Source organism: Hydra vulgaris, chromosome 06 (assembly GCF_038396675.1).
Source record: "Hydra vulgaris chromosome 06, alternate assembly HydraT2T_AEP".
NCBI lineage: Eukaryota > Metazoa > Cnidaria > Hydrozoa > Anthoathecata > Hydridae > Hydra > Hydra vulgaris.
The window spans coordinates 51,516,460-51,531,737 of record NC_088925.1 but is presented as its reverse complement, the minus strand read 5'-3'; the positions used below and the strand labels follow the sequence as shown (position 1 = coordinate 51,531,737).

Genomic DNA, 15,278 nt, shown 5'->3' with positions numbered 1-15,278 from the left:
AAACTTGGCGCTCTGGCGGTTGGCTATATATATATACATATATAATATATATATATGCATATATAATATATATATGCATATATAATATATATATGCATATATAATATATATATATATATATATATATATATATATATATATATATATATATATATTATATATGACTTCTTCTTTTTCTAATATATATAAATGACTTTTGTAATGCATCTTTAAAAATGAACTCTGTCATGTTTGCAGATGACACAAACTTATTTCTCACCAACAATGATATCAAGAAATTATATGCAGACATGAATATTGAATTGTGTAAAGTAAACAACTGGTTTAAGGCAAACAAACTCTCAATTAACGCTGAGAAAACAAAGTATATACTATTTCACAAAAAAACACAAGAAGAAAATCTTCCTCTCAAGTTGCCTAACCTATCTCTAAATGATAAACTAGTAAATAAGCAACCCAATATAAGATTCTTAGGAATCATTGTTGATGAAAAATTATCCTGGCTTCCACATATAATATATATCCAGTCAAAAATCACCAAAATAATAGGTTTGATGTATCGAGTTCGCTCCTACGTCAATAAAAATAGTCTTAAATTAATTTACTTTGGGCTAATTCATAGCCTCATCAGCTATGCAAACATTTCATGGGCAAGTACTCAAGCGGCAAAGATTAAAAAACTTTATAGTCTTCAAAAACATGCCTGCAGAATCATTTACTCAAAAAATAGGCGTGAACACGCTAAGCCCTTAGTGAAAGATATGAAAATGATGAATGTGTTTGAAATAAATATCTACCAGCATTTAATTTTCATGTATCGTTATAATCACAATATCTCTCCTATAAGCTTTAATAACAAGTTTAAAATAAATAAAAATGATAGCTATAATCTTAGAGCGAATATGACCAACACATATAAACTGCCTCGGATAATAAACAAATATTCAGAGTACAGCATTCTATATCGAGGTCCAAAAGTATGGAATACTTTTCAAAAAGGATTCAAAGGTACGGTAAATTCGTTAAGTTCATTCAAGTTTTTAACAAAAAAAGAAATTTTTAAAATATAAGAAACGTTTTTGGTTAATGATACTTTGAATAATTTCTCATAAATCTGTTTTTGTTTTATTTCTACTTTTGTTGGTTGCTTATCAATTTTATTAGCGAATTACGCGTTTTATTACGATATTTTATTGAAATTTTATTACGCATATTGTAACATATTACGATATTTTTTTGAAATCTTGTTATAGGGGCTCTATGAAAAGATTGTGATAACGTACTGTCATCCTCATCTTCTTTGAGCCCCTATCTGTTTTACTTATTTTATTTATTGAAATTTTATATTACGAAGTTGTAAAATCTTATATTATATTAAAACAGAGAAAGAAAAAAAAAAAAAAAAAAAAAAAAAAAAAAAAAAATATATATATATATATATATATATATATTACATATGTATATACATCAGTGACGGATCCAGGGAGGGGGTGCACCTTCCTTCCCCACCCTGAATTAAATTCTGTGTATTTGAAATTTTTTAAATTAAATATTTTGCTAGTTTAAAAGTGAAGATCTTTTATTTTTGATTTAGATAATCGTCACGCGGACTTCAGTACTGTATTTAACTTTTCAAATTCCAAAATTACATCTACTTTAGTACTTTTCGCAAATAATGATGGGGTGGTGGGAAAGTATCATAAATATATATACATAGTTTATAGAATGAGTTTTGTAAATTACTGGAATGCTCTTTATATTATTTTCACATTTGTATTAAAGACTAAAGCTCAAGAAGTTTATTGTAAGTAAATTCAACAGTTTCATAGTAAAATACAATAGTTTTTATGTATTAATTTTGATTTGACATATATCAGTGTGCTGAAAAAAGTTATTAGGCCATGTCGTTATGATAAAGCTATAACGTGTGTGTGTGTGTGTGTGTGTGTGTGTGTGTGTGTGTGTGTGTGTGTGTGTGTGTGTGTGTGTGTGCGAATAAACACACAACAACACAAATATATATATATATATATATATATATATATATATATATATATATATATATATATATATTATATATATATATATATATATATATATATATATATATATATATATATATTTATTAAGTATGTTACATGAAATTAAACCAATTGAAAACTAGAATGGTTAATCCTACAATTAAGTGGCTTAAAATAATTTTATTTTTTTGGCTTGTTTTGTTTATATTTATTGAAATAATAAAAAAAAATATTGCTGCCACATGCCAAACCCTTAGTCGATGTAGCAGCTCATTCTCTTGTATAGCAGACTCTTAAATAGTCTATGCATGTACTGAACCCAATAAATATTCCTCATGTTTAAAAAGTCTCCACTGACAAGAGTGCAACAAGCAAAAAAGTAATATCATTTTAGGCCGCTTAACTGTAGCTTTACCTCTAGAATGTTATATATCATTAGAAAGGTCATTGATATAGTATTTTAAAGGTGAAAAAATTATCAAAATCAAACAATCCTATAAAAAGTTTCAAGTATCAAATTTTTGATATATGGATTTGTTGAAGAAACTGTGTCAAAACTTAGTTTTTCCTGACTTAAATTGTTATAGTTTTGTCAATTTTTATCTAAATATCTATAAATTGGTATCAAAAGATAGATGTAAGATTGGGCTACAAATGCATATTGTCCTCTAGCTGCTGGGCACATTAAGGGGGCTAGAGGAGCACTGAACCACCATCTTTACAACCTAAAATTGCATATTTTTTCCTAAAATTATTTACTCTAAACTACATTTATAATTTTTATATATAAAAAAGTTGTTTTTATTTTATTCTAGATCACCAATAAATAAATAAATGGTCTATCTTGGAGTCGAGGGTAGATGCGGTGAAGAGGGTTAATACACCCTAGTATCAAAAATGTTTAAATCATTCAAATGTATTTATTTTGATTAAAACAAGTGAAGCTAATATGAATATTAAAAATTAAAATTTACTGCATTACAACATACATTAGACAGAGGTGCATACACTGACTTAGTGTTATGTCTGCCTTTCACGCCCACTCACCACCTCCACTCCTGCCAAAAAAAAAAAGCTAAAATAAAAATTAGTATTAGTCTATAAGTTATTAAAACAAATTTTAAATATGGCTCTACAGCCTGCACTGCTATTAATACTATCTAAAAGAGCATATTTTTATACCATTATTTTATGGGAAATATAATGGTTGAAATATCATTCCTTTTACTAAAACTGAAAAAAATTATAAATGCAAAAAAGAATTTTTTTTTTGTTGAAACACTATTATGCTACTGAAAACATCTATTATGCTATCAATTTAAAATGTCTTCCATTGCAATAAGACAAACAGAAATCATATTTATAAGCTGCTTACCAAGAACTCCTAGATTAGATTTGCAATATTTAATCTTTTTTTTTCAACTTTTGTCCTGATACTGTGTTTGATATATTTGAGACAATCAAACTACAACATTTGTAAAAAGAAAGCAAGTGTCAGTATAAATAAATTGAGGCCATGTAATTAACTGTGTTACATACATGGTTTTTAAAATTAATAGATATCCTTTAAGGTAATTAAAACAATAAGAACTTGCCTTTGAACAATGACTTTATGTTTATTCTTATACATTAAGCAAAGGCTGCTGATACTAACATTTTTTTGTGTATCAAACTCAAGAGTATAACCAATAAAATTAGCAACTAAAACGTTAACTCAACATATCATTAAACAGTTTTTACTGTCTTTTATAAAACAATTGTTTTTAAAAAAAGGAAATGAAATTAGTTACAGTATAATAAAAAAGATATTTACATATATATATATATATATATATATATATATATATATATATATATATATATATATATCTGTGTGTGTGTGTGTAAATTATGTTAGTATATTTTACAAATAGAGTGCTCAATGTTCTTAAAGAACGAAGCAATAATAAATTAGTAAAAAACACTTATCTAACTTTTTTCTTCAACTTTAAGTTTCACCATTGCTGGATCATCAAGAAGAGTTACTAAATCTCAAAAAAAATCAATTTATAGAAAAAAATATTTTACAGGAAGTTATAAATTATAACTAAAAATAAAAATAAAAAAAATGATTTTTTTTTTAATTACTATATTTTTTTGGTTAATGGGAAGTTACAGAAAGTAATTATTAAATAAGTTTCTTTGGAATGGAGATAATTTAATTTGGTCGTTTGTTTTTACAATTTTTTAAGAGGTATTTATTTTCGTGCCTACATTTAATAATTAGTTCAGATTTTTTATTTAATAAATTTTCCTGATTTAAAGTAATTATTTCAAATTTTTCTTGCAAACATAGCATACATACATACATACATATATATATATATTATATATATATAACGGTTTAGAATTAAATTTAATTACAACATGATTCTTTAAAATACTTTCAAAATATCAATAGTTTTCAGACTCCTGTAACAAATTAATAATTGCAACACATTAAAAGCCAAGGGTTTTAAAGTATTTGTAAATTGTTTTTATTGGATTTGTCAATACTTTGTTGTTATATAAAAGAGAGCAGTTTTTTTTGATAAAATAAGCAATATATATATATATATATATATATATATATATATATATATATATATATATATATATATATATATATATATATATATATATATCACATCTCAGGAGGCATCAAACTCAGGAGACTTCTTCTTTGGGAGACTCTCTCAGACTTCAGGAGACTTCTCAGGAGACTCTATATCAGGGATGCGGAGTCCCAAAAGGACTCCGGCTTTATATCTCTACTTTTTCCAAGTCTGTAGTGTCCAGAAGCTCTAAACACGTTTGTTGACTTATGATCTGCTATAAGAAAAAATTCATGAGATTTAATGACTTGAAACTTATTGTTTCTAAGCCCGGAGCCCCGGAGTCCTTGCTGCCATTATACCAACAGACTCCGGGTTCAAAAAATGATTGTTCCTCTAACCTAAAAGTCTTAATTTTTTTCCTATTAGTATTAGTCCATAAACTTATTTATATTTTTAGAGCTCCTGGATACCAAAAACTAGGATAAAGTAATCTTTTTATGACTTTCAAATCTGGAGTCCTTTTTGGGACTCCGCATCCCTGATATATATATATATATATATATATATATATATATATATATATATATATATATATATATATATATATATGTAGTAGTAGTATTTAAACTGTAGCTGTTAAAAAAACAGCGAGTGAGTTAAAAACTCACTTTGACAGCTTTTGACAATCTAAAAATATACAAAAATTTACTAAAGATAATAATGAACAAATTAAAAAAAAAAAATATATATATATAGTTAGTTCTAAGTTATTATTATTATTTTTTTTTTAATGCCAAAAATTTTTCCAAACTGTTTTTGAAAATGTTTACATTTCCCGACAATGGCAATTTGTTCCACAAATTCACAGTTCTATTTATGATAAATTCATATCTTGGCACAAACTTGGTTTGCTCTCTGCTGTATTTTCTGCTGTGACCTCTGCATGATTTTGAAAATACTGGTTTGTTTAAAAGGTCTACTGCTTCAATCTCATTAAAAATCTTAAATATTTGAATAAGATCTCCTCTCTTCCTTCTTTCTGACAATGTTGTTAAACCAAGTATCTGTAAACTGTCTTCATACAGCAAGCTTCTTAAGTTCTTTATCATCCTTGTCACTCTGTGTTGTACCCTTTCTAATATTTCAATGTCACCTTTGCAGTTTGGTGACCAAACTGGCGCTGCAAATTCAATCAGAGGTCTAACAAAAGTAGTATATAGTTGCTTGAGAAGATGCTGATCTAAATGAATAAAAGTGTTTTTTATCATTCCCATTATTGCATTAGCTTTTGATGAACACGCTACTATGTGTTTTTTCCATTTCAGTGATGTATCAAAATTTACACCAAGATCACGTTCATGCGTAGAATTATTTATTTTTGACCCATTTACTGTGTAATTAAAATTTATGTTGTTTTTTCCATATTGCATAACTACACATTTACTTTCATTCAGTTTGATTAACCATTTTTCTGACCAATCTTCTGTATTATTTAAATCTCTTTGAACTAATTTGGCGTCCTCAATTGAATATACAGCTGATAAGATTTTAGTGTTGTCTGCATATATTTTCACCATATTTTTGATTTTTTCTGGTAAGTCATTTATGTATGCTATGAAAAGGAATGGCCCCAGAATGGATCCCTGTGGAACGCCACTTGATACTTTTTTCCATGTTGACACCGCTTCACCCTGGACAACTCTTTGAATTTGATTATTCAGAAATGCCTCAATCCAGTTCAAAAATTTTCCTTTTATTCCATAAGCATTCAACTTTAATAAAAGTTGCTTGTGTGGCACTGTATCAAATGCTTTCGCAAAATCTAGCATTATAACATCTGAATATCTATGTAGTCAATAAAATTATCGTTTAGATCAAGTGTGCAACTTATTAGTTTATCTGCTATTTCTGGCATAATGCTGCTTTCGTTTACAAAGGCGCTGTGAAACTGGTCGTTTAGAATATCTGTGATCTCTGATGATGTGAGATTGTTTTCAATGTATAAGGCGACTTCACCACCTTTCCGTCCATCAGATCTATTTTTATTGTACACCCTGTAACCTTCTATCTGTACAATGGATGAGTTTTGAAACCATGTTTCAGTGATTCCAGCTATACTAGCTTTTTTTAATTTACACAAGATTTTAAATTCTTCCATTTTATTGCCAAGCGATGTTATAATTGTGTATAAACATTGCAGGTATTTGCTAGTACTGCTCAGTTCTTTTTCCATTCTCAACGTTACATTTAAATTTGACAAGTCCGGTTCCACGTATAGCATATCGAAAGGGATCATCTTGTCTTCTTGCTGCATTTTTGGTGTCTCTTAATTTTCTGAGCTCCATATTTTCATATTGCTCTGCTTGTGTCATATCTGTTGAAATATAAACTCCTTTGTACTGTGGGTTTGTTTTATCCCCAAGTTTCTTTGCCTTGGCTAATATTGGGTTTCTTTCTGACTCGTCACTTAGTATAACTAATATCTTTTCCTGGCGTGCTTTTGGTGGTTCGGTTTGTAGGCCTGCTGTTGAGCTTCTTTGAAAAAATTTCAGTCTTTTGACATGTAGTGAGTTGGTGACTGCTCCTATATGATTTAATATTTGGCTAACTTGTTGCTCAGTTTCTGCTTGTTTTTCCTCATCAGTCCCATTCGATGTTGCTGGGATTCCTAATATGATTATATTTTTCTTTCTTTTATTTCTTTCTTTTTGTTCATTTATTGTTGCATAAATGCATAAACTAGGTGTATTTTCTTGTTCTTTACCATTCAATCAATCAATCAAAATTTATTGACAGGCTCAAGGCCCAATATAATAAATATACAATGGGTAAAATAAAGTGGATTAGAATAAAACAAAGACTATCGCACCATTGATGACCATGCAACTGGTTCGCTAATAACTGTCTTTTCAATTTGTGCTTGTTTTGTTTCATGTTTTGTCATTTGTGTTCTCAATTGTATGTTTTCATTTTTTAGTTGATTTATTTCCTTTTCATAATCTGATTTATACAAATCTAAAATACTTTTATTTAAGTTTTTCATTGTTTGTATTTCAGATGCATGCTCAGCTAGTGCTTTGTCTAACGTTGTCTTTGTGACGTAGCTTGCCAAAATTTGGTCAGGCATCGCTTTGGTGATGTTTGTCATTTTATTATTATTACCAGGGAATAAAAAGTCCAATATCCAATAATGTTTATGTAATATAAACTTTGATTCTGTGTTACCAGTTATTATTTTTTTTTTTTTTTATTATTATTAAATTACAAAAAAAAACGACTGCCCTCTTTAAAATCGGCGGCAAAATATACTATATATATATATATATATATATATATATATATATATATATATATATATATATATATATATATATATATATATATATATATATATATATATAACTATATAACTATATATATATATATAGTGTTTTTTTTATCAACAAAAAAAAAAGGCGTGTCATTTACATACTCGCTAAGCCATTTAACATAAGCGGTAAGCCATTTTTTAAATCATTTTTTAATATTTAAACAAGTCTAAAGATATTGTTTAAGCAGAAGATAAAAGTAAAAATATATAAAAATCACTTTTAGCACGAAGTTTGAATGACAGTTTTGTAAAAAGTTTGCATAAAAATATGTTTGAAATTTGCGCTATTTACAAAATTTCTAAATTTCTAGTATTTGTAAATTTTTACATTTGTAAATTGTTAATATTACATTTAATGTAATAACTTAAGAAAAAACAAAGAAAATTTTATTTTTATTATTCTAACTTTTCCATCAAAAATGTTCAGCAAAAGAAAAAAAAAGATGTTATACAACGCTTAAAAAAAGAAGTCATAAATGAAACATCAAAAAATGTTTTATTTATCATCTTGCAATAGCAAGAATATTTATTTAGACAATTTTTGATAACAAATAACAAAAATAATTACTAAATTTTTTAAAAAATTAAAAATCAAAAAAATATTAGCTAAAAAATAGTGCAGGTTAAATTTTATTTTATATTAGCGCCACTTGATATTGCGCGGAAATTTTTCATTCAACATAAAGTGCATTTGAAATTTAAATTGCTTTAAATCTCTGCGTGCAAGCCAATATTATTTTAAAGTTTTATTTACTTTGATTCATTGAATGGACAAAGAACATCACAGTAAATTTACCTTTAAACTAAATCAAAACATCCAGTTAAGTTACTACAGTAACTTGCAATTACTTAACTATTAAATTTAATATACTCAAAGACTCACAAAAGTTAGCCATACAAATGTTTCTATTTATATCTTATATTTTGTTAACACATATTAGCTTGTAACTGAAAATTATTTTAACAAGAATTTATATCTTATATTTTGTTAACACATATTAGCTTGTAACTAAAAATTATTTTAACAAGAAATCTCAAATAGAATATGAAAAATACGATACCATTTTTTAATATTTTCATTTTATTTAAAGCGATATCAAGATAAAACATTTTCTATAAATACGCAAGTTGTTTTTAGGAGTTTGAACAAAAGAATTTTAGTCTTCTGAATATCAATTATTCAAATAGTTTTGCGATTGAAATTTGAAACAAATTTGGAAAATTTAAAAGAATTTTAATGCTCAATAATTACAAATTTAATTGGCGTCCATAATACCAGTAATTATTGCAAACATTAAACCAAAAATTAAATTATGTAAAAATTAAATTAAAAATAAATAAATTATTTTACTTTTGTTAAAAGAAATTTTTTCCAAAAAAGTAATTTATTAGTATTAAAAGGATATACTTAAACTTAACAGAATATAATTCGATTTATAATTATACATTTTTTTCTCTCACTTTTTATTACAAAACAATTTGAACTGAAAAATTGAATAAAAACATCAACTTTAAAACCATTTACATGAAAAAATTAATTGTACTTAAATTTTTAGTAGTACACTTGATCAAGAAGCAGTTATAAAAAATGTGGTGTCTAATGTTTTTTTGCTTTGATCTTACTTGTTTGGTCTAAAGATATATGTTTTTGTGCAAATATGAAGTTTAAAGTTTTATGATGATAATGTTTTAATTTATTATTAAGAAAAATTCTATTTATTTATTATTACTTAGTTTTATTTTAAACGCGTTTTTTGTTATTAATGTTATAAACTGTTAAAAACAGCAATAAAATAATTTTAAACAGTTAATAACATTAATAACATAAAACGTATTATCATATTAAATAATTTTCTATAACTAATTAAAGTGCTTTATATATTGTATTAATTGTATTTTTACTTTTACTTTTTAAAGTATCATTTTAAGTAAAAACAATCACTAAAAGTAATGTCCTAATAGTATTCAATACATTATTTGCTCATTACATTATAACTTGCTTATTACACTATAACTGCAACCTAAACTTTAAATTATAAATTAAGCTGTAAATTAAACCTGTAACTTATGCTATATTAAACTCTGCCAAATGGGAAAATTATAAGATAATATAAATATGAGAGATAATATGTTATAAAAATTACAATTACAAAGTTTAATACTAATGTAATCCCTTCTTACTGCAATGGGATGAGGAGGAGGGGGTTTAAAATTTTTAAATCCACACAAATCTAGTCGCAATATAATTTAAAAAAATTAAATTGCGACTAGATTTGTGTGGACATACAAGGTGTCAAACCACACACGCTTTCTTTAACAGCCTGATATATATTTTATATTGCATGTTTAAATAACCTGACTGACATAATACTGAAATAACCTGCGGCTAAGTGTTTGGGCTATATATATAAGTATAAATATATATATATATATATATATATATATATATATATATATATATATATATATATATATATATTTAAATATGTGTATATATTCCTGGCTAACACCCAGTGTGTGTGTATGTATGTATGTATGTATGTATGTATGTATGTATGTATGTATGTATGTATGTAATGTATGTATGTATGTAATGTATGTATGTATGTATGTATGTATGTATGTATGTATGTATGTATGTATGTATGTATGTATGTATGTATGTATGTATGTATGTATGTGTATACACACATATTTAAATATATATACACAAGTATACACACACCCTCACCCACAAAGAATCTAATACATTAAAAATATACAAAAAATATCAAACATATTAATGTAATACTTTTAATTTTTAGCCTTAAATCGCACATATGATAGTCCCATTATATTTCATCATCAACCTGAACCTGTTACTTATTGTTCATCTCTAAGCACATGCTTGTTAAAATGGGAAGTTGATTGGAATGGAGAAGAAATAGTAAGTTTTATTATGGTTTTATTATATGTTTGTGTTTATATAAATTTTTATGCATAAAAAATCTATCAAATATCATTTTAGTACACTTTCAATTTTTTTAATAAATAAAATTTTATATATTAGTAGTATAAATCTAAACATTCAGATCAAATTTCTTGTTGAAATACTCATTTAATTAAAATATAAACTTCCAGAATCCTTGGAAAAAATTAAATCACTTAGTTTTGGATATACTAGGATGATACTGAAGACTCTTTAAGATTTGTTTCAAAATGGTTTAAGATTGAAAAATGGTGTTGTTGCCTCCCCTTGCAATACCCCTAAAGTTACTGGAAATAAAGAACAGTGTACACGTTGGAGATTGACTTAAATACTGTGGTTAGAAAGGAAGGCGTACAAAAACAAGCCTTTTTTTTTATGACCAAAATTTTTGCCCTAAAAAAGTTGTTTTTTTATTATGTTAAAAACATGGCCTACTTAATAACAGGCCTGAAATACACGCAAATAAAATAAAATAACTGTTGGCAGATGTTTATAAGAATAATAATGGGGAATGTTGGTTGGTTTTTTAGCATTGTTGTAATTTTATATTTATAATAATGTATATGTTAAAAGCTTAATATAGTATTGAAAAAGTTAATATAGTATTGAAAATGGTATATATATATATATATATATATATATATATATATATATATATATATATATATATATATATATATATATATATAAGGGTGCATCCAACACCCCATATTTTCAAAAATTGATCTGTCCCTATTCTTAAAACAATCTATTGGTTCTCACATAAAGCTCTGTTAAATTTTTTCCATATTAAATAAGATTTAGGGGGGAGGGCATATCAAGTATTAATTTTGCAAACAGACCTGAAATGCAAAAAAAAAAAAGTTTTTCAAATGTATTTCATGTTGGGTATCAAAAGAGGTGAAACTTTATAAAAATTTCAAAAAAAATTATCATTTTTTGTTAAAAATATATTTTTAACAAAAAATATTAAAAGGTATTAATACCTTGAAAAAATTTTTATAAAAATTTTTATAAAAATTCTATAAAAACCATGATAAAATGATTTTTTTTAATTTTAAAAAACTCCTAACTGGTTGTCAGACAGTTTTTCCGTATTTTGTTGACAAAAAGTAAAAATTAAAATGCAAAACCAGAATTATTTTTTTTATTACTTGATAGACTGCCTGCCCCAACCAAACCCTCAGTCGATGCAGCAGCACTCCCTTGCGAGTCAGGCTATTTGTCAGTCGATGTAGCAGCACTCCGTTGCAGGTCAGGCTATGAGATAGTCGATGTAGCAATACTCGATGCATGATTTACAGTAAAAAAAAAACAATTTATGTTATTAAAAACATTTTGAATGTTTTTAAAACATTCTGAATGTTTTTAAAACATTCTGAATGTTTTTAAAACATTCTGAATGTTTTTAAAACATTCTGAATGTTTTTAAAACATTCTGAATGTTTTTAAAACATTCTGAATGTCTTTAAAACATTCTGAAGGTTTTTAAAACATTTTCTGAATGTTTTTAAAACATTCTGAAGGTTTTTAAAACATTTTCTGACATGTTTTTAAAACATTCTGAATGTTTTTAAAACATTCTGAATGTCTTTAAAACATTCTGAAGGTTTTTAAAACATTTTCTGAATGTTTTTAAAGTTTGTTAAAGAATGTTAAAAAACATTCTGAATGTTTTTAAAACATTCTGAATGTTTTTAAAACATTCTGAATGTTTTTAAAACATTCTGAATGTTTTTAAAACATTCTGAATGTTTTTAAAACATTCTGAATGTTTTTAAAACATTCTGAATGTTTTTAAAACATTCTGAATGTTTTTAAAACATTCCGAAGGTTTTTAAAACATTTTCTGAATGTTTTTAAAACATTCTGAATGTTTTTAAAACATTCTGAATGTTTTTAAAACATTCTGAATGTTTTTAAAACATTCTGAATGTTTTTGTAAAACATTCTGAATGTTTTTAAAACATTCTGAATGTTTTTAAAATATTCTGAATGTTTTTAATACATTTTCTGAATGTTTTTAAAACATTCTGAAGGTTTTTAAAACATTTTCTGAATGTTTTTAAAACATTCTGAAGGTTTTTAAAACATTCTGAAGGTTTTTAAAACATTTTCTGAATGTTTTTTAAAACATTCTGAAGGTTTTTAAAATATTCTGAATGTTTTTAAAACATTCTGAATGTTTTTAAAACATTCTGAATGTTTTTAAAAACTCTTAAACAATTAAAAACAATTCAAAAAATTCTAAAACAATTAAATTTGCGTTTTTTAAAAAAATGAATAATTTGTAATTAAATTAATGGTTTTAACTTTCTGACAACATGGAAATGTTGGAAAAAAGTCAAAAGTAATTGAAAGTAACGTATTTGTTGACAAAAGATTCATTTTTTACCTTCCGCACTCCCAAATGCAACATTTCATATATATATATATATATATATATATATATATATATATATATATATATATATATATATATATATATATATATATATATATATATATGTAATTCTATAGATTGTTACATTTGGGAAGAGCGGAAGGAAAAAAATGATTCTTACGCTAATACATACATCACTTTAGAACATAAAGTAAAACTTTTTTGCTTACCAAAAATAATATTGTAATTCCCAAGAAAGAGAAAGATGAATTCATGCAATACCAAGTGAAAATATTAAGTTTTACAAAAAGTAAACATAAAAACAAAGCTTCTTGATTTACACAGATTTTAATGTATTCAAACAAGTTGTGAACATACTTGTTTGAAATATGGATTTTATTATAAATGATGACAATCCTTTTAATGTGTTTCATAATCTTTCAAATATAGAGTTAGTCTTATCTAAATTTTTAAAAATGATACTAGTCTATATTGCAGGATACGGCAACAGAAACAATGGAGATAAAAGTGATACAAATTTCTACTTTGTAGAATTCGGAGATTTTTCAAAAAAACTTAGCAGAGGTGGATTGAAGTTACCTGGATACATTATGTGTCAATGGGTTATTTATTGCTATATATTTTTCCATCACATCAGGTCCTCACATAGCAATGATGATAGCAAAAATTTATGGTTTTGAAAACATTGATCAGTTCCATGGAAAAAAATTATCCAACATATTGTTTAACAACTATAGCAAGCTTTACACACCTCGATCAACAAAAGAGCTTACTTTAAAAGTGCTTAAATTGTCACAAAAATCATCTAAAATCACTTTTATTGATTGTTATTGAATAGAAATAAAAAAATTTAACAGATACAAAATAAAAATAAAAGACAAAAAAAAAACCAAATTAGCCCATAAAAACCCTAAATTACCCCAAAACCCATGTTCTGTTTTTTTTAAAAACCCACTGGGCTGGGTTTTAAAAAAAAACAGAACATGGGTTTTAATCAATCCTGTGAATAATGGTCTAAAGTAAATTACTCCCTGCGGTTGTCGGCAAGACGTTTAAAAATTATTAAACAAAAACAGCTCTCTTCTTTAAGTGTTTTTGTTCTTGCTCTATGGTTAAAACCATCTGACAATAGGTGAACTGATTATATGTATTGCTAACAGAATGTCTGACTAGTACTCATGACTACTGATATCATTTTAAAATCTTCAGTTATTATTACAATTTTGTTATATACAAGTATATAACAATATATTATCTAATTTTTTATGTCTAATTTTTTTACTTACAGTTATTGTTATTTTGACAACTATTGTAATTTGTTTTTTTATTGTCTTTTTGTCTTTTTTCAATATTTTTAGATATATATAAAATTTACTTAAAGTTTTCATATCTCATTTTAGCTAATGGTGACGTTTGAAAAGAATGGACAACCATTTGGTTTTAATGAATATATTAATGGAACTTCATTAGAATTTAAACAGTTTTCATTAACATTTGTTGGTGTTTATGTATGTGTAATATCTTTTGGAAATACAGTGATTAGAAGTTCTACAGTTACTCTAAAAGCATTTACAGGTTAAATTTTTTATGTAATTTTTATTTTTAGTTCTAAGGAGACATGTGCGTTCGCATGCCTTTTATGACTACACGTATAATTTTTTTTTGTTGACCACTTGGCCTCAGCTAATTTAAAAAGCTGAGCATTTAAAAAGTGCGCTGAATAAACAAATGTAAACTTTAATTAAACTTTAAAAAAAGAAGAAGCAGGCTTTGACAAGAAGACATGGGATCCCACACCTTTACATGACCAGGCAAATAAAATTTTACTTCAAAGATTTGACTGCGGCTATTTCAAACAACATTTCAAAAATGTGCTGAATGAAAAAGATTCTGAATTATATCTTAGAGAATCTAACATCTGAATCGAAGAATCTGACAT

At 25.7% G+C, this 15,278-nt stretch overlaps 1 protein-coding gene across 1 annotated transcript in view; it reads left to right on the top strand.

Moving 5' to 3' along the window:
• Positions 1-1,643: 1,643 nt before the first annotated feature.
• LOC101236532 (uncharacterized) overlaps positions 1,644-15,278 on the top strand; it is a 69,992-nt gene continuing 56,357 nt past the window's right edge. Inside the window, exons 1-3 of the mRNA XM_065800417.1 lie at positions 1,644-1,804; positions 10,772-10,893; positions 14,740-14,914. Of these exons, the coding sequence (XP_065656489.1) occupies positions 1,726-1,804; positions 10,772-10,893; positions 14,740-14,914 (376 nt within the window). The 5' untranslated portion in view covers positions 1,644-1,725. The remainder of the gene's footprint in view (positions 1,805-10,771; positions 10,894-14,739; positions 14,915-15,278) is intronic.